This window comes from Salmo salar, chromosome 03 (genome assembly GCF_965601325.2).
Source record: "Salmo salar chromosome 03, fSalSal1, whole genome shotgun sequence".
Taxonomy (NCBI): Eukaryota; Metazoa; Chordata; class Actinopteri; order Salmoniformes; family Salmonidae; genus Salmo; species Salmo salar.
This window is the reverse complement of record NC_138293.1, coordinates 28,768,741-28,796,542: the sequence shown is the minus strand read 5'-3', so window position 1 is coordinate 28,796,542 and position 27,802 is coordinate 28,768,741. Positions and strand designations below refer to the sequence as shown.

The 27,802-nt window shown below is 40.9% G+C and overlaps 3 protein-coding genes and 1 long non-coding RNA gene across 7 annotated transcripts; 1 reads left to right on the top strand and 3 right to left on the bottom strand.

Moving 5' to 3' along the window:
* Positions 1-2,496: 2,496 nt before the first annotated feature.
* On the bottom strand, positions 2,497-7,883 carry cdc20 (cell division cycle 20 homolog). 3 transcript variants are annotated; one of them, XM_014190335.3, is made up of 11 exons: positions 7,542-7,883; positions 7,043-7,265; positions 6,734-6,882; positions 6,554-6,650; positions 6,344-6,469; positions 5,340-5,536; positions 5,100-5,194; positions 3,965-4,199; positions 3,664-3,789; positions 3,334-3,451; positions 2,497-2,781 (listed from the first exon to the last, which is right to left on the bottom strand). In XM_014190335.3, the coding sequence occupies exons 2-11, from the start codon at positions 7,239-7,241 to the stop codon at positions 2,603-2,605; spliced, it is 1,521 nt and encodes a 506-aa protein (XP_014045810.1). In that variant the 5' UTR covers positions 7,242-7,265; positions 7,542-7,883; the 3' UTR covers positions 2,497-2,602.
* Positions 7,780-12,402, top strand: LOC106599269 (tRNA selenocysteine 1-associated protein 1-like). The gene is made up of 9 exons (XM_014190413.3): positions 7,780-8,126; positions 8,868-8,965; positions 9,350-9,449; positions 9,908-9,960; positions 10,163-10,294; positions 10,762-10,881; positions 11,042-11,288; positions 11,435-11,480; positions 11,658-12,402. The coding sequence occupies exons 1-9, from the start codon at positions 8,091-8,093 to the stop codon at positions 11,798-11,800; spliced, it is 975 nt and encodes a 324-aa protein (XP_014045888.1). The 5' UTR covers positions 7,780-8,090; the 3' UTR covers positions 11,801-12,402.
* A 1,894-nt stretch (positions 12,403-14,296) lies between these two features.
* Positions 14,297-24,014, bottom strand: fitm1l (fat storage inducing transmembrane protein 1, like). 2 transcript variants are annotated; one of them, XM_014190416.3, is made up of 2 exons: positions 23,931-24,014; positions 14,297-15,186 (listed from the first exon to the last, which is right to left on the bottom strand). In XM_014190416.3, the coding sequence occupies exons 1-2, from the start codon at positions 23,951-23,953 to the stop codon at positions 14,535-14,537; spliced, it is 675 nt and encodes a 224-aa protein (XP_014045891.1). In that variant the 5' UTR covers positions 23,954-24,014; the 3' UTR covers positions 14,297-14,534. The 2 variants fall into 2 exon arrangements, with proteins under 2 accessions (XP_014045891.1, XP_014045890.1); XM_014190415.3 differs by lacking the exon at positions 23,931-24,014 and adding an exon at positions 16,066-16,684.
* Positions 24,015-26,139: 2,125 nt separating this feature from the next.
* LOC106599631 (uncharacterized) lies at positions 26,140-27,364 on the bottom strand. Its single transcript, XR_001327520.3, has 3 exons — positions 27,203-27,364; positions 26,922-27,092; positions 26,140-26,645 (listed from the first exon to the last, which is right to left on the bottom strand). It is a non-coding gene; the product is annotated as an uncharacterized LOC106599631 (long non-coding RNA).
* Between the last annotated feature and the right edge of the window lie 438 nt (positions 27,365-27,802).

The following is a 27,802-nucleotide window of genomic DNA, read 5'->3' as shown; positions in this document are numbered from 1 at the left end:
CCTAGGTACTGGCAGTGTTGTGCAGACTCAGGACAACTGAGCTTTAGAGAAATACGCAGATCTAAAGAAGAGTCTGTAATTTGCTTTCTAATGATCATGATCTTTTCGTCAAAGAAGTTTATGAATTTATCACTGCTGAAGTGAAAGCCATCCTCTCTTGGGGAATGCTGCTTTTTATTTAGCTTTGCGACAGTATCAAAAATAAATGTTGGATTGTTCTTATTCTCCTCAATTAATTTGGAAGAATAGGATGATCGAGCAGTGGTGTAGCGCCATTTCTGTTCCATATTTCTGGAAGCTTGCTTCAGGGCTCTGGTATTTTCTGTATACCAGGGAGCTAGTTTCTCATGACAAATGTTTTTTGTTTTTAGGGGTGTGACTGCATCTAGGGTATTACGCAAGGTTAAATTTAGTTCCTCAGTTAGGTGGTTAACTGATTTTTGTACTCTGACGTCCTTGGGTAGGTGGAGGGAGTCTGGAAGGGCATCTAGGAATCTTTGGGTTGTCCGAGAATTTATAGCACGGCTTTTGATGATCCTTGGTTGGGGTCTGAGCAGACTATTTGTTGCGATTGCAAACGTAATAAAATGGTGGTCGGATAGTCCAGGATTATGAGAAAAAACATTAAGATCCACAATATTTATTCCACGGGACAAAACTAGGTCCAGGGTATGACTGTGGCAGTGAGTAGGTCCGGAGACATGTTGGACAAAACCCACTGAGTCGATGATGGCTCTGAAAGCCTTTTGGAGTGGGTTTGTGGACTTTTCCATGTGATATTAAAGTCACCAAAAATTGGAATATTATCTGCCATGACTACTAGATCCAATAGGATTTCAGTGAGAAACGTTGTATATGGCCCAGGAGGCCTGTAAACAGTAGCTATAAAAAGTGATTGAGTAGGCTGCATAGATTTCATGACTAGAAGCTCAAAAGATGAAAATGCAGTCTTTTTTTTGTAAATTGAAATTTTCTATCGTAAATGTTAGCAACACTTCAGCCTTTGCTGGATGCGCGTGTAACCGATGTGAAATGGCTAGCTAGTTAGCAGTGGTGCGCACTAATAGCGTTTCAATCGGTGACATCACTCGCTCTGAGACCTTGAAGTAGTTGTTCCCCTTGCTCTGCAAGAGCCACGGCTTTTGTGGAGTGATGGGTAACAATACTTCGAGGGTGACTTGTCTGTGTGCAGAGGGTCCCTGGTTCGAGCCCAGGTAGGGACGGAAGCTATACTGTTACACGCGTGGGATATGGTCACTAGTGTAACCAGGAGAGGCCTCATTTAACACAGTAAATTCATCAGGCTTAAGCCATGTTTCAGTCAGGCCAATCACATCAAGATTATGATCAGTGATTAGTTAATTGACTATAACTGTCTTGAAACTGAGGGATCTAACATTAAGTGGCACCATTTTGAGATGTCACAATCTCAATAATGACAAGAATGGAAGTCTTTATTCCAGTGAGATTGCTAGAGCTAACAGAGCCATGTTTAGTTTTGACCAACCTAGATCAAGGCAGACAGTCTCAATTGGGATAGCTGAGCTGACTACACTGACTGTGCTAGTGGCAGACTCCACTAAGTTGGCAGGCTGGCTAACAGCCTGCACCCTCGCCATGTGGAGCTAGAGACCTGTATCTGGTCTGCAACAGCATTCTTGGTAAGGCTCCCCCAGGTCAGGCCACTCTTTCTATTGTTCTCCATGCATCTTTTGAGTGTTCTGATGGTAGTCTGCACATCCCAGCCATTGTCATCTTTTCCTCACCATAAGGGTCAAGGGTGTTGCATTTTCGGCTTTCATAAAGGAGCAGATCAAACCAAAGCGTTCTGAACGTTAGTCATACATGCCTCATTTTAGGCACTCATCCAACAAGTTTACTATTGTAGAACACCACCCTGGCCTCTGTCTCTTGCTAACTGTTCTAAACCTGGCCAAAGGTTAGCTGGGACACAATTTTAGAATCTTAATTCCTGCAGAAGTGCTTCTCAGAAACCTACCGATCAACAATCTTGTACTCTGCAAAATGTCTTACCGGGAAGTACCCATTGGTTTTCCAGGTAGTCTTTACTGTGGTCACACTGCTAGTTTCAGAAGATTGTTGTTCCTGAGCTGTTAACACTTCCAGGCATTGTGATATCTGTACATGACGTAGATCCCATCCCATCTGGCTGGACAAATCAATAGTCAAGCGCTTCAGAAAACACCATTCTTGGTTAATGAGCCATTTATGAATAAGACCACATTCAACTAGCGCATCACCAATAAACTCCCAGGAGTACTGTACTTCAAAATAATGTTAACCACAGAAAAATGAATCAAAGCAGAAACTAGTATGTTTCAGCAAAGAAAGAAACCTCAGTTTCACATTGAATGAGGGCCTGAACAGTATTTCACTACATTCTACCCAGGTTATAATATTTGAAGATTTCCTTAACTGGAAAATCAGATTTGTAATCAAGTGGCATGGCTGCAAAATATTCAAACACAAAGAAAATTTAAAAGTGGCAATCTTTATTTTACAGTGAATAAACATTTTGTACATTAGTAAAGAATTAAGAGTTGATCAATAACTAACTTGAACAAACAATACAAAAGGCTAATTATCGGATAGATTGGTGGATGCTGCTGCTGGTGGACTTGACCATCCTCTCTTTGGCCTTCTTCTTGACTGGATCCAGCTCAAAGCTCTTCCAGAGGCGGACAGTTTCATCACCGGCTACAGTGGCGATAGTCGAGCAGTCTGGACTCATGGTAATGTTCAAGACCCTGCCCTCATGACCTTTTGGGGGGGGGGGGGGGGGGGAATGAAAAAGTTTAAGATTTCAGTTTTGAACTTTGACCCCAGAATGGCTCATTGGAAACATGTGCCATTTTACTTTCAATTTTGTACACCAGCTTAATAAAGCTGAAAAAATATATACTTTTTAGTTACGGAAGAGATTTCACAGCAGTTTAGATGATTCTTTACACTATACCTGCTTGTTTTGTCAAACTGAAATTAAGCAAACTAAATAGAATTTTAGGAACCAAGAAAAGGCAGAGCGATTTCAGCATAGCACACCTTTAAACATGCATCATTATTGAGATGTGTACATGCCCAAAATGCTTCAGCATTGACATTAAGCAAATTAATTCTACAGTTTAGTTTAAATTAGGATTATGTTTACCCAGTTAAGGAAGCTGGGGTGAGGGACATTATCCGTCAAGCTCTTTGATGCTTTTACAGCTTCAGGCAACAAAATGGTCCTTGTCAACTGATCCATCAATGACAAACTTAACAGCTCTGTAAAGTTATTACAAGATTCATAATAATTTCAGGCCAGTCACTCACCATTGAGCTCTGCCACTTTAGTCAAGGAGGGATACTTCCAGATGACTACGTTGTCGTGGGCATATCCGTGGCCAGAGACCAATTCCTTGTAGTTTGGCGCAAACTTCAGAGAGGACACCTGTAAGGCAGATTTGATCACCAGTCAATGTCTGATCGTACGGCATTGCAGTTATGGAAAGTAAACTTACTTAAAAAGTGACCGGTATGCAAATATTCATGCTGCTATGACTGAGCAGCAGGGCCTTGGAGGTGTAATATCATCCAGCACAAAATTGAATGAGACTTCAGAACTCAGACAATCCCACTAGGGATCGAGATGGGTGCAGTTACCTGAGACTGAGTGTCTAGGGCACTGATGCAAGAGCCACTGGTGACGTTCCAGATGCGGATGTGACGGTCACTGGTGCCCCCTCCAGACGCAAGAATGTTAGGTTGCCATGGGCACCAGGCCAAAGCCTAAGGAATTTCAGTAAGAAACAATCATGACGGTTGGGCATCTCTTTACATTGAGTGCACTTTAATGTGCATCAAATTGTGGCCTTTAGTCAATCCCAACTCCATCCTTCAATAAAACATGGTAGTTTAGCACGTCCCACCAAGAATTACATTTAGTTCAAACATTTTTGCTTACCTTGACTGCACCTTGGTGCTCATTGAAGCCGTGGACAGCATTGCTGCCTTGGCCGCTGCCCTCCTGCACACCTGGCCACACGTACACAAGGTTGTCGTTGCCGCCGCTGGCCAGGTATCTTCCATCAGGGGACCACTCCAGCCCACACACCTCCTGAGAGTGTCCGGACAGGGTGAAGATGTGGTGGTCTGCTACCCTTACATCATGGTGGTGGATGTGACCAGATCTGGAGCCACTGGAAAAAGTAAACCACAAGATGGTTAATAAAAACACCAAATGAAAACATTCTGGACACAAGTATAACAAAAAAAAAATCCTGGAGGGACTGACTTAAGGCCTTGGCAGCCTGTACATGAGATTCCATCTTTTACATTTTGTCACATCACACTGATGTTAACAAATTAAAATCTTTATCAACCTGTCCAGATGTACAATTTGCTTCAGTTCTGGCGTCACAGTCTGATTGGCATGAGAGGCTTCATCAACTACAGTGGTGTATTTGATCTGAGCATGTGCCAGCACCAGCAGTGCTCACTATGTTTATGCACAAGTATATTGAATTCAGAAAAACTGAAAGTATGCATTGTAGAAAGTTTTCAAATAAACTAAATCAAATAGGCTTCCTCAATAGCATGGTCGTTGTGGTAGAACATTATTTTGATTGGGATTATAATAAGTGCACAATCACCATCAGGTAGGCTGATTTCAGATGTGTCACGTAAATAAGACTATTAGGGAAATTGTTCTTGCACAGCATGTAGGCTAAACATTTAAATAGAACTATTACATTAATCTGACTATTCACAATAATCATATTGTGTGCATACTCTGTACCGGCAGTGTCCGTAGTCGTCAGTCGCTGGGATCAGCTCGTAATACCAGCCACACTGCACGATAAAGCCCCCCAAAAATTGGACACGGCTAGAATGTCGAAGGGTCTACGACCGCATGTAGCGGTACTCAAAACAGACCCATGTCGCACTGAACGAGCCAAGACGTACCACAATCATTTACGACCTAAGAACTTGCCCACAACGTGGACATTGTCTAGGACAGCAAAAATCGCAGCAAAAGCATTAGGTGGGACTGACTATTCATACAGTCGTTCCCCCCCCCCCCAGACATGAATCTTTACCTGGAAAGAATGTGATTGTTCCAACTCAGGCTGCCAACTCTGGCAGTGTGGCTGGCCATGCTGCGTAGACGCTTCTGGTTCTCCACATCCCACAACTAGGGACAAAGACAAATTCAGGTGATATGTATAAAAAATAACTTAAAAAAAGAAGCATAAAATCATTCTTTAACACCACAAAATTGCATTGGAAGCCAAATTCAGTTAGATGAGCGCTGGGTAGGTTCACAGCAGACAGTTAACCTGAACTTTGCAGTCACTGGTACCAATGGCAAGGAAGTTGCCCTCCTTGATCCATGACACAGAGCAGATGTAGTCCTCCTCCCGCTCCATCTTCATCAGTAGGACGATGTCACCCTGGGTGGCGTCCCACAGATAAACACTGTTGTGAAGGGCAACTGCTAGAAGGTTCCGACTGCTCCAGTCTAGTAGGTTCAGATCTGTGTGAACAGACAGATGTAAATGGAGCTTTTTAACAAAGTAAATTGTCAAAGAATGATCATCTCCACCCTGAGTGAATTAAGATGAGTCTGAAGACAAAAGGACAAGATCAACTTGATGTGCCCCGTTAGTCACTTAGTGCAAATCTCCCATTGAAATCTAGGACCTCGTCTCCTCTATACACCAAGTCACTCAGCTCCGTCATATCAGCCTGGCAGATATCTCAGCTTGGCTGTCAGCCAACCACAAGCTTAATCTCGACAGGACAGAGCTGCTCTTCCTCCAGGGAAAGGCCTACCTCACCATCCCAGTTGACACCTCCACGGTGTCCCCAGAGCGCAAAAAACCTTGGCCGGACCCTGGACAACACCCATTCTCTGCCAACATCAAAGCAGTGACTCGCTCCTGCTCTACATCGTAGAGTACGACCCTATCTCACCAGAAGCGGCGCAGCTTCCACCTCAAGCTAGGAGAGCAGCTTCCCTGTCCATCTTCCAAAAACAACCAAAACCCTACCTCTTCAAAGAGTATCTGAAGTAATCCCACACCTCCCCCCCAGATAAGAGCAGCTGCTAAATGACTAAAATGTAAAACAGCGTGATTTATGCATCACGGCAGGCACATGATACACCCACAGCTAGGATTACTTCACAGGTAGGTTACTGGACATTTACTGTGTTAGGAGACTCAGTCTCCATTTTGAAATTCAGGAGCATCTATGACACACACCCCTAGGTTAAGTCAATCAGTACCTGCTCCTCAGACAGGTTATTAGACATTTGTAGTACTGTATTGGCAGGACTCACAGAAATCATTTCGGAGTTCAGGAGCGTCTAAGATTCTGTCAGGCACTGACGGTATGTACCGGTTCTTTTTGGTGGAGACTGGGGTAGGAATCTGACTGTAGAGAACTTTTAGGTTGTTCTGGTAACCTGCAAAGAAAAGAGAATTGGACACTAGATTCTGACAGCAAGCAACTGACATCAAGTCACAATCATTCCCAACAGTAGGCCTACCTTCTGGAGCGTTCAAGGGTTTTCCTCCCAGATGCAAGATCTTTGCCTCCTCAATGTCATATCCATTGAGTGTAACAGACCATGCTTTCTGGTTCTCCTACAATTACAAATTTGCCTGTGTTTAGCTACAATACAACATACCAACAAATGTGATTGGAAAATGTTAGAGAAAAGACTCACTGATGTTGCTGCTGAGGGGTTTGTGTCCATGGGCTCATTTTCCTTTGAGAGCAGGAAGCTTGCCACATCCATCTGTTTGTTGTTTCTAGTGGGAATGAAACGGTCACCACCTGCCTTGGAAGGTGTGCACTGTGTCTTTCCATTTTTACCTGAACAAGAGAGAAGGGCAGATTAGTAATAAAACCCTTGGTGAAACAGATTGTAACAGTGCCACACCCATAGACAGTTGAAAAAAGACTACCCACGTACACAGAAGCAAGTACTGTAGAGCAAGATTCAACATGAAAAACAAAAATAATAACTAGTCACCTGGTGTTTTACTGGGCGTCTTGGACAGACTAAGAGACCGGTTTCCGGATTTGCCGGGTGACAGAGCGCTGGTGTTGGCACAGCTGGTCGACATCGACGAACTGGCTTTTCTCTGCCACCTCGCCATGGGCGCGTTTGTGATAGGCATATCCAGCTTCAGAATGCTGTGAATGTCGTTGTCGAATCCAAATTGAGCCATGTCTGAATCTGCTTTTCGGACTCCCTACAGGGTAACGTTGCAAGAATTGGACCAATTAGTTTATAAATTACACTATAAAAGCGTTTATTTTGTTAACTAAACGTGCACGTTAGCTAACCTTAGAAAACTAATTCCCTGACGCTATAATTGAACTTGCTGGCTTTCTCCGTCATTTATTATTTACATTTCATGCAACACAACCTAAAAGTAGGTGTTAACAAACGTGAGCTACTTACTCCAAATTAATTCCACACGTAAAAATGTACTTTTACAACTACTGGAAGGGAAAAATCAACTCACAAACTTCACTGAAACGTGTTCCTTTCTGCCGCAGCTCAGGTTTAAAATTTCAACGTCCGATGACGAACTTTCTTTAAATTACTAAATGCGCTGTCGTGATTGGTTTGTTCAAAAGATTTGGGAGGTTACCATGGAAGCGGAATAGCATCCGTTACTATGATTGGTGAAAAATGTCGCCGTTGCCCTCCTGAATAATCAAAGCCGAAAGAAAATATCGTCACACTTTTTCGAAGGACGGATAGAATCCACATCGCCCCCTAGCGAAAATAATGTCCAAACCACTGGCACTGAGTTTTATGTTTTTGTTAACACTGATCTATAGTCAATCATTTTGAAGTCGCCTACATAATCAAATGCGGAAATTAATTCAAGATGTGTCCATTCTCGCAAGTCCATTTATTTAACTTACCGAATTTCCGGAGGCGTGGTCTTTCACCATCTTTGATTTCAGTAGCACCAGTTTCGGGAGGAAGCGCTATCAATTTATAAAACTTAACTAGTAGCTACATATTCGTGTTTGTAGTATACCCCCGAAAATAAACCATCAACATGTTCAACAGGATGACAAGCCTTTGGATGGGTGATGTACGTTCGCTCTGTTTTAATCCTCTTGTTACTAACTGACTGAAGGCAAACGTTTTAGCCAGCTACTTTAGCTACAGGAGACTAGCTAGCTAGTAACGTTAGGTAGCTACAGCAGTAACGTTATCTAGCTTGCTAACGTCAGCTAGCTAAATTCCCCAATTGTTGTGAAGTGTATAATCTGTATGCTTATGTGGACGTTCATTTAAATACAGGTTAAGAGATACAGCCAGTGATGTATTAACTACCGAATTAAAATGTGTTAACTTCTCAAAAGTAATGTTCCCGAATCCCGACAGTTTAGCTAGCTCGCTGCCCTGTTTGGGCCTAGTAGTAGAGCGCCTAATAATATCAGAGTTTCTAAACCTGTCTTTGGTAATAATCTAACGTGTTTACAACTACTCCTGAGCCCAGGCAGACATTTGGGTAAACATTTGGGTTATCACTAGTTATCATAGCTGACTAAACTCCACTCCATGGTGAAGGTGTCTGACGAATTGAATTATGTTCAACACATGTTTGGTCGTCACTAGTTACCACAGCCACAAAGTCATAATTATAGCAACATTTTAAACCTAACTTTAACCACACTGCTAACATTATGCCTGACCTAACTAGGCCTTCTCTCACTATTCTCTATTTCCTGACTTGTACTGTAGCCAGCTTTATATTTCATGGATATGAATGGGATATTTGCAAGTTTATATCTTACAGACAGATAACTCTACACAATCTTTTTCATAGCTGGACCCATACATGGATGAGAATTTCATCAAACAAGCCTTCAGCACTATGGGCGAGACGGCGTATGGTGTTAAGATCATTACCCACAGAGTAACAGGGTATGTTCATCACACCTCTGTGTAATGTAGTCAAGTATTAATGCCATGTGTTTCCTTGTTTGAAAATAGTCCACACTATTTTATGTAGGATATATATCAAGCAACTACTTTCCCAAATTAGAGTCAGTCAGTAATGAAAATACATAGTGAGTCATTGAACCCTATCAGCTACAATGTCAGGCTACCCTAACCTTAAATGTCAGTTGTTCTAGAACCTCCTTTTGTCATTTTAGGGAAGTACTTGGTTTACTTACCACAGAGCTGTGAATTGATACTGTAATTCCAAAATGCAATATTTATTACCCCACATTGGGGGTTTCTGTCCCGTTTGTAAAATGTTGTTGTATCACACTGTTGGCACTAATACAATCTCTTGTTCTACAGTGGTTCAGCGGGCTATTGCTTTGTGGAAATGGCAGACGAAACCAGCGTTGACCGATGCGTTCACCAACTGAATGGCAAGCTAGTTCCTGGATCAAATCCGGTGAGCACTCATCATAAGCTTGACATTTCTAAAATTCATAGTTCATTTGAACAACTTACTGATGATGTGTTAGCGGACAACCACCCTCTAGTTTTAGTTTCAAATGTGTTGTTGATAGCGGAGCTTCGCTAGCATTGGCCCCCACCTTAATTTGAGGTTGATGGAACGGAATACAGTATCTCAGATTTACATTACTGCAAAGTTACTGAGCTCCGTTTTCTTCCTGATGAAGGTGGTTGAGGCTGTTTGTAAGTTGACTTTGTTTAAAGCTGGTGAATAAACTCTGTTAGGAACTAACTGACGAATGGAATAAAGCCTGTTCTGGGTGGTGGAGGTATGTAAACCAAATAAAATGTTATTCTCTAATAATATACTCTTTATTTTTCAGCAATATATGTCCTTACTACACGCGTTTGTCTTTGAAGGTGCTTGACTGCTTGTTCTTTCTTCCTGTATAGCCCAGAAAGTTTAAGTTAAACTATGCAACTTACGGGAAACGGCCAGAGGCTGGGTAAGCTATTTTACTTTCTTCCTCATTTGATGCATGATTCTGTTGTTGGAACCCGCAGTAACTTGTTTATCATGTACACTGTTCTGTGTGATATTTTCTATCGCCAGAAAAAAGATTGTGCGAAAGAAACCGCTAGATGGTATGGTGTTGGTTCACCTTCGTAATCTCTCTCTCTCTGTGTCCGTCTTTTATGCAACCTCAGCCCGGAATTTTCCGTTTTTGTGGGAGATCTGTCTTCAGAGGTGGACGACTACCAGCTTCATCAGTTCTTCTTGAAGAAGTACCCTTCCTGCAAAGGAGGCAAAGTGGTCTCTGATCAGTATGGTAACTCCAGGTATGTGTGCTGAACAGACTTATACATTCATGTTATTTGGTGAGGCTAGTTATTCACCACCTGCTTTTGAACACAATTTGAATTAATCTGACATTTCATTACATTTAAATTCCTTGTAAAGTCTCATGACGTTTTAACAATAGATTCTTGTTACATTGGATTGTGTGTGTATATATACTAGTGTGTTGGGTATCTTCACCACTGTTTACCACTGGTATATTTCCCCCAAAATACTGGAAAAGTTTGTTTCTGACATTTATGCTAAAACTATTGTTTTCCCCATGTAGGGTAAGCAAGAGCAACTCACAATTGAAGTGATGCTACTTCATATTAAAAGTAAAACAACAAGTTTCAGTTCTACCATACCATTTTTGTTTTTCGAATTAATTCCGTATTTGATTAGCATGATACGGCGAGTTCGGACAGAATGTGTGCTCAGGGTTTTAGCGTTTTGCTTGCTCCCGCAGAGGTTATGGCTTCATCAAGTTTGAAGATGAGAACGAACAGAAGAAAGCCATCGATGAGTGTCAGAATGCTTCAGGCCTGGGGACGAAACCAATCAGGATCAGCATAGCTGTGAACAAGAGGTATAGTTCTAATCTTCTGAAATAAGTGTATGAATTACACTGTATTAGGGTCGATTAGTGTCGTGCTGGTTGAAAATTTGATTATACTATGTGTGATTGTCCTCCTAACTTGACATCCACTGCACCTAACATACATTTTTCCTGTTTCCTTGCTTTTTAGCCATAAAATGAACAGCTATAACAGCCAGAACCACAACTCCTACCACAACAATTACCAACAGCCATACTATCAACAACCCAACCAGAATTACTACCCTCAGTGGGGCTATGACCAGTACAACAGCTACAACTATGGTGGGTACGGTCCCTACGGGGGGTACCCCCCTCCAGGCCCCCATGGGATGATGGGACCCCCACCTCCCATCGGCATGCCCCCCATGCCCACAGACATGCAGACTTCCTCAGAGGTAAGGCTTCCTTACAAGCTCCTGCGATCTTTCCTCATAATTTCCCATAACCTGTCCCTTAATCTAATGAAATCTGTCTAAAAATGGTTTTCATGCTAACAGGTGTTCACAATGATTAATTTATGTTGTCTTGTTTTTCACATTAGCAAACACAGGAGTCCACAGATGAGCCTGAAGAAGAGGCAGCAGAAGGTAACTCTTCACTATACTTTCACATGCACTAAAGGAAAATGCAATGTGTTGCAGATATAAGGTCCTTCTTGTTCTTCCTTTTAAATGTATTGTTACCATTGCCTGACTCAGTTGCATTCAAATCCCTTGGTTTCCTGACTTATTTACTCTTCTTCATTCCCCTCTCTTCCCTGCCAGAACCCAATCCTCACCTGGATGTGGATGCACTGAACAAAGAATACATGGAGAGGAGTGAGGAGCTCTATGATTCACTAATGAACTGTCACTGGCAGCCACTGGATACCATCACTTCAAAAATCCCTCCTTTTTCCACTTCCTGATCTTTCAACTTGTCCTGTGAATTTAGTATGAAGTGTATTTTCTCCAAAAGAGCAGTCACACAGAATGTCAGCGTTGTTTTAAAAAAAAATCATCAGTAGACACATTATGTTTCTGAGCTACATTATTGGCCATTTGTATATATTGTCCATGTCCTTCTGTCTTTTGTTTTTTGCTTATTTTTTTTCTATCTCTAGATTATTATTATTAGATTTTCTTTTTAGCTGAAACTTGATTTCTTCCATTTTCATTTTATTATATCAAGTAATCAATGTTCGTCATCTCCCAGACACTTTGTTTGTATTTCACACTGTTTTCGGTACCATCTTGTCTTCAGAAAGAAAATGTAAAGAAATGTTGGTGTAACTCTATTTTTCAAAAATGAGAAACTTACATTTAAGCTTGTATTTCAAAAGCTTGCATCACACCTTTACTTGAGCTTAATCTGTGGGTTTCTTAAAAAAAAAACGCATTTACCTGTCATTTTCATGTTATACAACTTGTCTATTTGTCTTAGACTTGTAATTCATGTCAGCTTTTTTTTGTGCCTGTATCTTTTGGAATAATTGTATTATTAAAGCTGACTTGGAGGGGAGAAAAACAAGATGTTGAAGTTATGTTTAAGTACAGTAGTAGACTATGTATCATCCAATTATAATTTGACACGGAAAAGTGGTGTTTACGCAAAGTTTAACATTTTCATTCAACACATTTGGTCTGATTTGAATAAAATCACAATTTGTTTATTTTCCTTCTAACCCACAGTTGAAGTTGGAAGTTTACATACACCTTAGCCAAATACATTACAATTCAGTTTTACACAATTCCTAAAATTTAATCCTTGTAAAAATTCCCTATCTTAGGTCAGCTAGGATCACCACTTTAATTCTAAGAATGTGAAATGTCAGAATAATTGTAGAGAGAATGATTTATTTCAGCTTTTATTTCTTTCATCACATTCCCAGTGGGTCAGAAGTTTACATACACTCAATTAGTATTTGGTGGCATTGCCTTTAAATTGTTTAACTTGGGTCAAAAGTTTCAGGTAGTCTTCCACAAGCTTCCCAAAATAAGTTGGGTGAATTTTGGCCCATTCCTCCTGACAGAGCTGGTGTAAAGGAGTCAGGTTTGTATGCCTCCTTGCTCGCACACACTTTTCCAGTTCTGCCCACACATTTTCTACAGGATTGAGATCAGGGCTTTGTGATGGCCACTCCAATAGCTTGACTTTGTTGTCCTTAAGCCATTTTGCCACAACTTTGGAGGTATGCTTGGGGTCATTGTCCATTTGGAAGACCCATTTGCGACCAAGCTTTAACTTCCTGATTGATGTCTTGAGATGTTGCTTCAATATATCCATGTAAATTTCCTCCCTCATGATGCCATCTATTTTGTGAAGTGCACCAGTCAGTCCCCCCTGCAGCCAAGCACCCCCACAACATGATGCTACCACCCCCGTGCTTCACGGTTGGGATGGTGTTCTTCAGCTTGCATGCCTCCCCCTTTTTCCTCCAAGCATAATGATGGTCATTATGGCCAAACAGTTCTATTTTTGTTTCATCAGACCAGAGGACATTTCTCCAAAAAGTACAATTTTTGTCCCCTTGTGCTGTTGCAAACCGTAGTCTGGCTTATTTATGCCGGTTTTGGAGCAGTGGCATCTTCCTTGCTGAGCGGCATTTCAGGTTATGTTGATATAGGACTCGTTTGACTGTGGATATAGATACTTTTGTACCTGTTTCCTCCAGCATCTTCACAAGGTCCTTTGCTGTTGTTCTGGTATTGATTTACACTTTCGCACCAAAGTACGTTCATCTCTAGGAGACAGAACGTGTCTCCTTCCTGAACGGTATGACGGCTGCCTGGTCCCATGGTGTTTATACTTGCGTACTATTGTTTGTTCAGGTGAATGTGGTACCTTCAGGCGTTTGGACATTGCTCCCAAGAATGAACAATTTTCTTTAGATTTTCCCATGATGTAAGGCGAAGAGGCACTGAGTTGGAAGGTAGGCCTTGAAATACATCCACAGGTACACCTCCAATTGACTCAAATTATGTCAATTGGCATATCAGAAGCTTTTAAAGCCATGACATCATTTTCTGGAATTTTCCAAGCTGTTTTAAGGCACAGTCAACTTGGTGTATGTAAACTTCTGACCCACTGGAATTGTGATACAGTGAAATAATCTGTAAACAATTATTGGAAAAATTAATTGTGTCATGCACAAAGTAGATGTCCTAACCGACTTGCCAAAACTATAGTTTGTTAACAAAAATTTGTGGAGTGGTTAAAAAACGAGTTTTAATGACTCCAACCTAAATGTATATAAACTTCCAACTTCAACTGTACATGTCCTGCACTGTCAAAGATGCATAATCAAAACGATACAGCATTATGTCAGATGCACTGTAACAATGTGTTTGAGCCCTAATTAATACCATATTGATATGCATGTACATTTGCAAAATGATGGCACTTGAGGTCTGAAAGGCAGCCATCCAATTGTATGAAGAAGTTTATTTATCATAAAACTGCTTGTAGACAAGTTCACAAACAAATATTTCTTATCAAGTACAATAACTGGATGATAGTTGACAGCAGTTAAAAATGACTTAGAATTCTGTAGAGGGTTTAATTAGCCCCTCATTCTTTCCTGAAAAAGACAGCACATTCATTAGCTCCGTGTCTAAGTTTAATGAGATGTGTTTCTGCCTAAAACCATTCCTCTCATTCTTTCACTCAGGCTTCCCCCCTTCCTTCTTGGTGAAGAGTCCCACCCCTGGTCGTCCAGGACAGTACCAGCTGGGGCCCAGGCGGTACCAGCCCTGATACAGGCCCCTCCAACTAAGACACCCCAGAGCCCCTCCTAAGATCTGTGTGGGAAATGCGGGGAAGTAAGCCAGCAGGCAGAGAAGCAAGAACATCCAGAGGCCTAGCAGGGTGACACAGAACAGGAAGAGCAGGCGCAGTGGGGCCCCCGAAGGCCCACCCAGAGTCAGGTAGGGCCCGAACACGGCCGTCTCCTCTGCCACCAGCAGGCAGCACAGACACAGCAAGAAGATGTCCTCAGAGACCTCATAGCCACGCCACAGCATGCCGTTTCCTACACACAACTGCTTGCTCGCCCCCTCCCGAAGTAGTAGGAAGGGCTGGCCGTCCACCGTGGGCTGGCCATCTACAGCGCTGAGGGGCTCATAGCAGCTCCCTGTGGCGTTCTCAAGGACATCCAGAAGCTTTCGGAACCCCACCCACAGCACGCCTGCCACCACCAGCCTGGACAGGTGTCGCAGTGAGAGAACGAGGGATCTGCGCACTGAGAAGGAAAGGAGGAAGACAAAGGAGCCAACGAAGATGCAGGTCCATCCCCAGCCTGAGCGCAGGAATGCTCTGAATGGTAAAGAAATGACAAGATGGTTGGAACATAGTTTTAATTCCCTGGCAGGCATGTTTTGGAATATTGCTATTATGTACAGGCTTCCTTCTTTTCACTCTGTTATTTAGGTTAGTATTGTGGAGTAATTACAATGTTTTTGATCCATCCACAGTTTTCACCTTTCACAGCCATTAAACTAACTAACTATTCATGGTGAAATCCCTGCACAGTTTCCTTCCTCCCCTGCAACTGAGTTAGGAAGGCACCTGTATCTTTGTAGTGACTGGGATGTATTGATACACCATCCAATGTGTAATTAATAACTTCACAATGCTCAAAGGGATATTCAATGTCTGCTTTTTTTTCACCATCTACCAATAGATGCCCTTCTTCGTGAGGCATTTGAAAACCACCTTGGTCTTTGTGGTTGAATCTGTGTTTGAAATTCACTGCTCGACTAAGGGACCTTTACAAATAATTCTATGTGTGGGGTCCAGAGATGACGTAGTCATTCAAAAATCATGTTAAACACTATTATTGCACACAGAGTCCATACAACTTATTATGTGACTTGTTAAGCACATTTTTACTCCAGAACTTATTTAGGCTTACCATAACAAAGTGGTTGAATACTTATTGACTCAAGACATTACAGCTTTTAATTTTTAATTAATTTGTAAACATTTCTAAAAACATAATTCTACTTTGAAATGATGGGGTATTGTGTGTAGGCCAGTGTTACAAAATCTCAAAATTCTGACTTTAACACAACAAAATATGTAAAAAGTCAGGCGGTGTGAAAACTTTCTGAAGGCGCTGTACATTAGAAAAAGACCTTGAAACCAACAATAAGGCAATCATGCATTATTATTTGGGCCCATCTTAGTTCTCACCTGTAAAGAAAATTTGTCCTTTTGGCAAAGATGCTGTGTTGGGAGACCCACATGCTCAGGGCAGGTCCAAACATGATCAGGCATGACAACAACAGGTGAAAATGGCGGCGGAAATTGGCACTTCCCATGAGTCTGGCTGCCAGGTCAGTCAAGACCACCAGAATGGTATTGAGAAACATCTCAACTGACTAAATCTAGTCTCAACTGAAACAATAATGAAGCTTTTATCTCTTCCTCTGGCTTTAAAACTACACCGTATAGTTCATGTGTGTATCCAATGATCCTGTAGGTTGTTGTTTCTGTATTGCTTACTATGCCCGTGTGACTGACCAATCTTGCATGTTATAATCCAAAACCATTACTTTCTGTTGATGTAAATCACTTTTCTTTGAATCAATCCAAAGGTTTGGTAATTCAATCGAGATGCAGTCTTCTGCAAGTTTATGACATTCAACTCTTCATGTGTAAATGTCTTAAATAAAGTGGCAGGTGTTCTGACTTTCAGAAGCTCCCTTATTTCAATGTGCACAAATCCAGTTGTTCACCTCCCGTATCCAACACAGTTGGTACATCCCATTTCCACAAATGTTGCACTTAATTTGTTATTCAATATCTTACAGTTTTCCACAGTTGAAGAATATTTTAATCCTGCCTTGTCTGACCTTGACTAGGTTTCCACTTTGGATTTACTTCCACGTGTTGCCACTGTTCTTCCTGTTGTTGCTGAGGTAACTGCCCACCTCTTACTCATGCAACATTAAAAAATGTGCTCATCCACAATGGCGTGTTCCTTGTCCTTGTGCTCATACAGTAAATCGTAAAGTCCAACTGTTAGAGTTGAAGTTAGAGATTCCTCTGTCCCACATCCCCTCAGCTCCCGTCTCACTCCACCCCTTCACCTTTTCATCGACACCGACAGAGTGGGACATATGTTCTCGCCTTTGGTATATCCCTCCGTTGCAGGTGTCACATTACCTTTACAACATTTTTAGGGGTTACAGAATGTATTGAATGAGTCAGCAAGTACCCTACTGTTAATGTGATTGTGTGTTAATGTGATTATTGTGGTATTTGAGTGCATTCCAAAAAAGACTACATTCATGCTGAGTACGCACTTTGTTTATAACATCTTTCAACTCATTATGAGCAGTGTGAAGTTGTGCAACGATATTTGATTAAAGTAAGTGCTAGAGCTCCCAAATACTGTCCCAGTTGAATTGGTTGGCCCACAGTTCTACGATTTAATTTTGTTTTCTTTAACTCTCTACTGTAAATGTCAGTAACATTCTAAATAACTAGGTCTCCTCCATGTGTCTTCTATTTATATCTATAACCTGTGTTCTGTATCCACACCCGCCCATCCACCATTCTTAGACTCAGCTGTTGGTGTAGGCCTAGAAGCCTGTCTCTGTCAATCAGTGAGTTGGAGCTGTCCACCCTCTCTATCTATCTCTCTCTCTCTCTCACTCTCTCTCTCTCTCTCTGTCTCTCTCTCTCTCATATTACTCCCCAACGCTGACATTTCTAGCTCAAGTATTCCTGACTGACATCCCTCACTGCTGTCTATTTTCTCTGTCTGCCTATATACAGAGAAAGTCTATATCTAGCATGTACAGTGCCGTCAGAATATTCACACCCCTTTTCCACATGTTGTTGTGTTACAGCCTGGATTTAAAATTGACTAAATTGAGATTTTGTGTCACTGGCCTACTCACAATACTGTATAATGTCATAGTGGAATTATGTTTTTAGAAATTTTAGCAAATTCATTAAAAATGAAAAGCTGAAATGTCTTGAGTCAATAAGTATTTGTTATGGCAAGCCTAAATAAGTTCAGGAATAAAAAACAAATCACATAAGTTGAGCATGGTGAAGTTATTAATTACACTTACAATGGTGTATCAATACACCCAGTCACTACAAAGATACAGGCGTCCTTCCTAACTCAGTTGCCGGAGAGGAAGGAAACAGTTCAGAGATTTCACCATGAGGCCAATAGTGACTTTGAAACAGTTAGAGATTAATGGCTGTGAAGGATCAACAACATTGTAGTCACTCCACAATACCAACTTAAATGACAGAGTGAAAAGAAGGAAGCCTGTACAGAATAACAACATTTCAAAACATGCTTCTGTTTGCAATAAGGTACTAAAGTAAAACTGCAAAAAATGTGGCAATGAAATTAACTTTATGTCCTGAATACAAAGTGTTATGTTTGGGGCAAATGCAACACAACACATCACTGAGTACCACTCTTCATATATTCAAGCATGGTGGTGGCTGCATCATGTATTCTTGTCAAATCAAAATATATTTTAGATTTTGGATTCTTCAAAGTAGCCGCCCTTTGCTTTGATGACAGCTTTGCACACTCTTGGCATTCTCTCAACCAGCTTCATGAGGTAATCACCTGGAATGCGTTTAAATTAACAGGTGTGCCTTGTTAAAAGTTTATTTGTGGAATTTCTTCCTTCTTAATGCGTTTGAGCTAATCAGTTTTGTTGTGACAAAGTAAGGTAGGAGTGGTATACAGAAGATAGCTCTATTTGGTAAAAGATCAAGTCCATATTATGGCAAGAACAGCTCAAATAAGTAAAGAGAAATGACAGTCCATCATTACTTTAAGACATCAGTCAACGGAAAATCTCAAGAACTTTGAAAGGTGGGTAGTATATGGGGCTTTGGTGACAAAATGGATGGCACTGTGATAGACTACATCTAATTTGCTGAGTAGAGTGTTGGAGGCTATTTTGTATTTGACATCGCCGAAGTCAAGGATCGGTAGGATAGTCAGTTTTACGAGGGTATGTTTGGCAGCATGAGTGAAGGATGCTTTGTTGGGAGATAGGAAGCCTATTCTAGATGCAATTTTGGATTGGAGATGCTTAATGTGAGTCTGGAAGGAGAGTTTACAATCTAACCAGACACCTAGATATTTGTAGTTGTCCACATATTCTAAGTCAGAACCGTCCAGAGTAGTGATCCTAGACGGGCTGGCAGGTGCGGGCAGCGATCGGTTGAATAGCATGCATTTAGTTTTACTTGCATTTAAGAGCAGTTGGAGGCCATGGAAGGAGTGTTGTATGGCATTGAAGCTCGTCTGGAGGTTTGTTAACACTGTGTCCAAAGAATGGACAGAAGTATACAGAATGGTGTCGTCTGCGTAGAGGTGGATCAGAGAATCACCAGCAGCAAGACCGACATCATTGATGTATACAGAGAAAAGAGTCAGCCTGAGAATTGAACCCTGTGGCACCCCCATAGAGACTGCCAGAGGTCCGGACAACAGGCCCTCCGATTTGACACACTGAACTCTATCTGAGAAGCAGTTGGTGAACCAGGCGAGGCAGTCATTTGAGAAACCAAGGCTGATGAGTCTGCCGATGAGAATGCGATGATTGACAGAGTCGAAAGCCTTGGCCAGGTCGATGAAGACGGCTGCACGGTATTGTTTTTTATCGATGGCGGTTATGATATCGTTTCGGACCTTGAGCGTGGCTGAGGTGCACCCATGACCAGCTCAACCCAATTGGGATGGTTTTGGATGAGTTGGACCGCAGAGTGAAGGAAAAGCTACCAACAAGTACTAAGCATATCTAGGAACTCCTTCAAGACTGTTGGAAAAGCATTCCTCATAAAGCTGGTTGAGAGAATGCGAAGAGTGTTCAAAGCTGTCATCAAGGCAAAGGGTGGATACTTTGAAGAATGTAAAATCTAAAATATATAAAAAATATATATATTTGTTTAACACTTTTTTTGGTTACTACATGATTCCATATGTATTATTCATAGTTTTGATGTCTTCACTATTATTCTACATTGTAGAAAATAGTAAAAATAAAGAAAAACCATTGAATGAGTACGTGTCCAAACTTTTGACTGGTACTGTATGATTTATCAGTAAATAGTTTATTAAAGTAACAACAATTTCCATAAAGATTGTGAAGAATGGTAGTAGCAGATGACTACCTTGTGGGGCTAAGCTGTAGTGTAGTCGGTGCATCGCTCTAGTCATATCTCACGTCATGTAACGAGTGCGCTGAGGGTCTGGAAGCAAGTTCAGGGAGTGAGTGTTTTAATAAATAAAATAAACAATGAACACAAACAATCCACCGATATTGCTCAAATTAGAATACTTCGCCTCATTTCTGTTTATATGTCAAAACAAGAAATAGAGAATCATTGTACCATCTAAAACGCGGTGAAATATATTTTCCATAACCGAAAATATTATAATTTCAGTTGTTTGAAGCTGGTGTCCAAAACGAAATTTAATCACGGGATGCATAGAAATAGCGCACATAGAATAGGCATTGTTGAATGACTTTATAGCCAGTAAGACATTTTTCGTTTCATTATAATTTAATTCTAAGTCATAGTTTTTTTCTGACCATTATTCCTCCTCCACCAAACTTTTCATTTGGCACTATACATTTGGCCAGGTAGCGTTCTCCTGGCATCTGCCAAACCTAGATTCGTCCGTCGGACTGCCAGATGGCGAAGCATGATTCATTACTTCAAAGAGCACGTTTCCACTGCTCCAGAGTCCAATGGCAGCGAGTTTTACATCACTCCAGCCGAGGCTTGGCATTGCGCATGGTGATCTTAGGCTTGTGTGCGGCTATTCAGCCATAGAAACCCATTGCATAAAGCTCCTGATGAACAGTTATTGTGCTGACTGTGCTGACGTTACTTCCAGAGGCAGTTTGGAACAGACAATTTTTAGACCATTTTTACGCACTACGTGCTTCAACACTCAACTATCCCATTCTGTGAACTTGTGTGGCCTACCACTTCACAACTGAGCCATTGTTAATCCTAGAAGTTTCCATTTCACAATAACAGCATTTACAGTTGACCGGGGAAGCTCTAACAGGGCAGACATTTTACGAACTGACTTGTTGGAAAGGTGGCATCCTATGACGGCAGTAAGGCCATTCTACTGCCAATGTTTGTCTATGGAGACTGCATGGCTGTGTGCTCTATTTCATACCCCTGTCAGCAACGGGTGTGGCTGAAATAGCTCAATCCACTAATTTGAAGGGATTTCTACATACTTTTGTATATACGGTGCCTTCGAAAAGTATTCAGACCCCTTGACTTTTTCCACATTTTATTAGGTTACAGCCTTATTAAAAAATTCCTTAAATTGTGTTTTTTTCTCATCAGTCTACACACAATACCCGATAATGACAGGTTTTTACAAATGTTTGCTAATTTATAAAATACAATTTAAAAAAATCACATTTACATAAGTATTCAGACCCTTTACTCAGTACTTGTTGAAGCACCTTTGGCTGTGATTACAGCCTCGAGTCTTCTTGTGTATGACGCTACAAGCTTGGCACACCTGTATTTGGGGAGTTTCTCCCATTTTTCTCTGCAGATCCTCTCAAGCTCTGTCAGGTTGAATGGAGAGCGTTGCTGCACAGCTTTTTTCAGGTCTCTCCAAAGATGTTCGATCGGGTTTAAGTCCCGGCTCTGGCTGAGCCACTCAAGGACATTCAGAGACTTGTCCCAAAGCCCCTCCTGTGTTGTCCTGGCTGTGTGCTTAGGGTCGTTGTCCCTTTGGAAGGTGAACCTTCTCCCCAGTCTGAAGTCCTGAGTGCTCTGGAGCAGGTTTTCATCAAGGATCTCTCTGTACTTTGCTCCGTTCATCTTTGCCTTGATCCTGACTTGTCTCCCAGTTCCTGCCGCTGACAAACATCCCCAAAGCATGATGCTGCCACCACCATGCTTCACCGTAGGGATGGTGCGAGATTTCCTCCAGACGTGAGTTCAATCTTAGTTTCATCAGACCAGAGAATCCTGTTTCTCATAGTCTTAGTCTCTTTAGGTGCCTTTTGTCAAACTCCAAGCGGGCTGTCATGTGTCTTTTACTGAGGAGTGACTTCTGTCTGGTCACTCTACCATAAAGTCCTGATTGGTGGAGTGCTGCAGAGATGGTTGTCCTTCTGGAAGGTTCTCCTATCTCCACAGAGGAACTCTAGAGCTCTGTCAGAGTGACCATCAGGTTTTTGGTCACCTCCCTGACCAAGGCCCTTCTCCCCCGATTGTTCAGTTTGGCCAACTCTAGGAAGAGTCTTGGTAGTTCCAGACTTCTTCCATTTAAGAATGATGGAGGCCACTGTGTTCTTGAGGACCTTCAATGCTGCAGGCATTTTTTGGTACCATTCCCCAGATCTGTGCCTCGACACAATCCTGTCTTGGGGCTCTACGAACAATTCCTTCGATCTCATGGTTTGGTTTTTGCTCTGTCATGTGGGACCTTACGTGGGACCTTTATATAGACAGGTGTGTGCCTTCCCAAATCATGTCCAATCAATTGAATTTACCACAGGTGGACTCCAATCATGTTGTAGAAACATCTCAAGGATGATCAATGGAAAAGGAAGCACAGGAGCTCAATTTTGAGTCTCATAGCAAAGGGTCTCAATACTTATGTAAATAAGGTATTTCTGTTTTTTATTTTTAAATGTGGAAAAAGTCAAGGGGTCTGAATACTTTCCAAAGACACCGTAAGTGTAGTCAAATTACATTCTGTAAAGCCTGAATGATCATTAAAATATAGGTAACCCCATTGACAGAAAGGCAACACAAGCATTTAGCAAACATTTTATGTAGTAAAATATCAAAATACATTAAGTTGTAATTTATGATGATTTCCATTTCCACAAGTTAAAAAAAAATGATGATCTATGTTTTGGTTTAAAAATATATATATTTTTAATTGGCTGTTCAAAAAGCCACTATTTTCGGAATATGACCCATGCACCCTTTCTCCTTCACTACTTAACAGAGTTGAGCGGCTTGATGTCCTTACAATTTTTCAATCACCATGCTAGAATAACTAGGCCACTTAAATAGGCCTATATTGATGTGGCATCACTGCCACTATGTGGTCAAAATCTGCATTACACATGATCATTAAATTGCATGTGGGTATGTTTTGAAAGCAGAGCTCGTGAATTTCTGGATGCAGTATTCTTGTCATTGTGTCAGCAATCTAGAATATGTAGAATGCCACTTGTTTCTTAATGGCTCCTGCATCCAAAATATTTACCCTGGGCTCCAGCCTTATGTCTCCTTTGGTATTAATGGATGTCTCACTGTCGTTATCCCAAGCTGTTCTATTACTAAGCCTGTGACTTTTTCCTGCCTCTTTGTTTTCATCTGACACTTACTAAATTGTTCTATGTTCACAGAAAGAATGAATGCCCAAAAGGTCTATAAGGGAATTGAGACAACAGAGAGAGAGATAAAAAAAAACAAAAAAACAAACATCTAATCAAAAATATGGTGTATTCGCGATGTTAAATTTCAACTTTGTATCCATAAATTGGGCCACAAACATACAGTACCTTGAGGAACACATCACTGTAAAAATATAAGCGTAAATATGACCAGTATAATTCTCCAAATAAATAACTTTTCTTATCCAACAACTATCCTGTCCTTGGTGATGACCAAAAACAATTCATGTATTTGTCTCTCTGTGCCTCTGAGAATAGAACATTCAGCAGAGGGACTGAAATCTACCTCTGATCCCCTGGTTAGGCTCTGACCGAAAATACAAACAGCTGCACTGCTGAATGCGGTCAGTCCTTTTCAACTCCCCTAAGTCCTCTCAGATGAGGACACAGAAGGCAACGAGAGGAGATGATAAGGCAGACATGTGGCATGTCATTCCCACAGAAGTCAGGACGCATGCAGACGCTTCTGGTAGTTGAGCTCACACGCAACTTTGAAGAGGACATGCCAAAGTGCACTGAACATACCTTTAACGGCTATTTACATAAATAATGACTGACAAGTTGTTAAAAGAAAATCATATTTCAAAATTATTTTCAAAATCAAGTACCTACTTGACTTGCAGGGGGACATGCATTATCCTATGGCTATTCTAAAACTGAAGTCTGGGCATGTTCGAGCGGATCACTTTTGTCAAGTCGGTGCTGTTCAAAGTGTGTTGCATTATGGGAGAAAAAAATCTAACTTGCACCTACATTTCGACTGCATGCACTTGGCAAAAAACATGTAATCAAAGTTCATGAAGTTTTGACTGCAAGTTTCTGCAGTTGTACTTCAACAACTTCATCATGCAGCCATGGCCTGCATTGTGGGGAGGCACTATTTGTCAACCTATCATTAGGGTGTTTTTGTTTGGCCCACACAAACAAATGTGGCTAAAGACGTGACTGAAACAGGAGACAACTTTGCCGTAATTCTAAAGCTTCAGAGTATACAAATGAAAGCTACATTTGAGACCTCTCTCTAACCAATATTGTTGAAACGTTCGTTTTCAGTTCTTGAGTGTGTGATATGCGGGTATAGAAATGTTTATTTCAATGTTTTTACAGAATTTATTTTATAAAAACCAGCAGCTATGTTGACACTGCCATGTTGATCTGGGCCTTGCTTTTGGAAAACCACTACAGTGTCTGACTTTCGGCTGTCGCAGATGCACCTACCCCAACTTCACTCACCGACTTTCGTCTACAGTCGGCTTCATTAGGCTTACCGCTCGACATGCCCATTCTTATCTCAATAACAACTATCTAGGGTGAAATTGTCATTGTTTGGATTCGATTAAGCTGGCCTGGGCGCCAGGATAGGCCTAGTTTTGCACCAGGTGAAAAGTGATTGCATAAATTTTGGAACCGGTCTGCCGCCGGGCATTAGCCGGGTGCCCTGTTCTGTAAAGCCCCGTTCTGTAAGTCAGCTCAAAACAATAGTGACTTAGATTAAGCACGTGGAGTAATGAGTACACTGTAAAAAATTGACTGTAGAAATTACATTAAATTAAGAGCAAAAAATGTTTCCTGTAAAACAGTGATTAACAACATGTTGCTGTAGATGAACTACAAAAACTTACCGTTTATAATTAACAGCAATTTTCTGTATTTTTACAGTACCTGTACACCTTTATAATTGCAATATATTATTGTGCTTTCTATTTTACAGTACTTGTATCTATGACATTCACAGGATTTACTTGGCAACTCGAATTGCCGTTAAATTACCATTATTACCACCATGGCATTTTTTTGCCTTTACCTCCCTTATCTCACATCATTTGCTCACATTGTATATAGTCTTATTTTTTTTTTTCTACTGCATCATTGATTGTATGTTGTTTTACTCCATGTGTAACTCTGTGTTTTTGTATGTTGTCGAACTGCTTTGCTTTATCTTGGCCAGGTCGCAATTGTAAATGAGAACTTGTTCTCAACTTGCCTACCTGGTTAAATAAAGGTGAAATAAAATAAAATAAAATAAAAATTTATTTTCCAGTATTTTTGCTGTAAAACCAGTTCTGTTGTATGCGATTTTACAGTAACATGACATTTACAGATAAAATATGCCAATAGTACTGTAAACATTTGCATTACCAAAACAAGTAAACACAATACAAATAATATGTTCGTAAGCATGGTTTAATGTAAACAAATCAAAAAAGTTTCAATCACTTTCAATAAGCTCCCATAGTTCAACTTCACCATTACTAGGTGGGAAATGCCAATAAACTAGAGCCAAATGGGCTGCATCATAAATGCCTCAATGACAAACCTACACCTTTCCCCAAGCACCTATCAAAAAGTGTACATTTTTAAATGATTCATTAGGACAAAATACAATTGTTAATCTTAACAGTATTGGTATGATATTGTAGCTTGTATGTGACATAAACAAATACTGATAGTTTGTCACAAGGCTATTCTGCATTCAGATGCAAAGCCATTTTTTTTTCAACAAAAAGGTTTCAAGTGTATCAATTTTCAAAATATATCAACGTCCTGAATAAGGTGCATGTTTATAACTGTTCCAGCATAGAAAGTGACAATTACAGATAAGAAAAGCACTGGTATACTGTACATATCTTAGCTTTTGAAATAAAAATGACTTTTCACACACAGGTAACTCAAAAATCACATTTCCTCGCTTTGAGCTAAATATTTTTTTTATCTTGTTTCCTGCTAAGAGGGGTAGTAGGCCTGCTCTCTGCCTGGCCTTATCTTAGGTTTGTCATTACCTTCACTCCCAGGTTAAACACAGAGTATGTCATTTTGGGAAGGGTAATTAGACTTTATAATTGTGAGATTAAGGTCAGAAAAGATCAATGGATATTTTGTCCTATTCCCAGATTTCTAATTATGCCCTTCCCAAAACTACATGCTCAAGCTTTAATAAAGGTTGCCTACTCAAGTTGAGTAAATGCCAGACATTTCCAAACATCCAAAATAGCATTACTTCCTCAACAATGTGTCAATTTCAGGGCATACTGGATAATTTTCAAACACTTGAAAACACTTTTGTGTTTTGTGTTAAACACAAAAGAAGAGCCAACCCCAGTGACAAACCAAACTTACTTGAGCAGGTCACAATTGACAAAAATAAATTAAATGTATGGCCAATAGGAACTAGCCTATAGCTTTTCTAAGTCCATTATCTTCCTGAGCAGAGTACAGACACGTACATTCATTGTGTGGCTCTTCTCCAATATCTTTCCGCTTTTCTTGCTGATGACCTCTGCTGTGGCGGTCTTCAAGCCAGTGGATGCATTGATTCCAGCAAAACATCTGTGAAAACAAAGAGCACACACATTTTTAAAAGATGATTAGGTCCCCTGATATCTTCAATAGTGTCTGAAGTGTGTTGCATTACATCTGTACATTGTCCCCAGCTCAAATAATGACTTCGCTATGTGTTTACACTCTGACAAAGGAGCCTTTCAAACTTATCAACATATATTGATTCAATTAACCTGCCAAACCAAGCGGTGACACAAAATTCCTCAGTTTAAAGCCCCCGACCCGAAAGGAATTCTCCCAAGGAAGAAGCATATTTTTGTTTACCTTTGGATGAACTTTAGGGTGCGTGAAGCCTCCTCTTGGTATTGCAGATTGTAGGTGTAGAATGAGGCAAAAAAAGCTGCCAGCGCTTCCACAAAGTTTGAGTGGACCGACATTACCACCTCTATCTCAGTGCTCATCATCCATTTCATCATCATCCAGTCATTATGTCCCCTGAAATCAGATCACTTAGATGTTTCACAATTACTTCTGTGAAACTTTGCGATTGTAAGGCCCTGTCTAAAAACAATTACTCACACAGAAAGTCTTATTGGATACATTACCTTGAACAATCAGTCTTCTAAAATACATAGAAAATTATTATCTTATGCATAAGATGCAGATGAATGTAAAACATCGGCCAGTAGAAGGAGTGCATCAGTCCTTTCTTTGAAATGGGCCATCAGCAGGAGGACAACACAATGGCTAAATGCAGTCGCTCCACCCTTTTCAAAACTTGACAGGATGTGCCAAACTTCTTCATTTGTTGGTTTGTACAGGAAGTATTGTATGATAATCTTTCCTTTTTCTGCCATCGTTGCATAATTCTTTTCCAGGATTGAGACATCTTTCAGTAACTTGAAGTGGTTGTAGAGTTCCTTCTGTGTGAAAAGGTATGGCCACTTATTCCTCAGCTCGGCTATCTTAGGTGCTGGGCTAGCGTTGATGGCACAGCGCTGTAAGTAAAATGTTGCTTGCATGAGCTGCGAGAGTTGTCCTCTGTCACCTCCTGTAGGCCCTTCTTTGGAATAAAGCTGCTTCATTTCCTTATGCTTTGCATCCAAAGTGTCTTCCGTTTCTTCTGTGGGAAAGTCAGGTTGCCATCTTACACAGCCGTATTTGTCATTTGGCCCTCTTGCACTGGCTACAGTCAATGAGCCTGA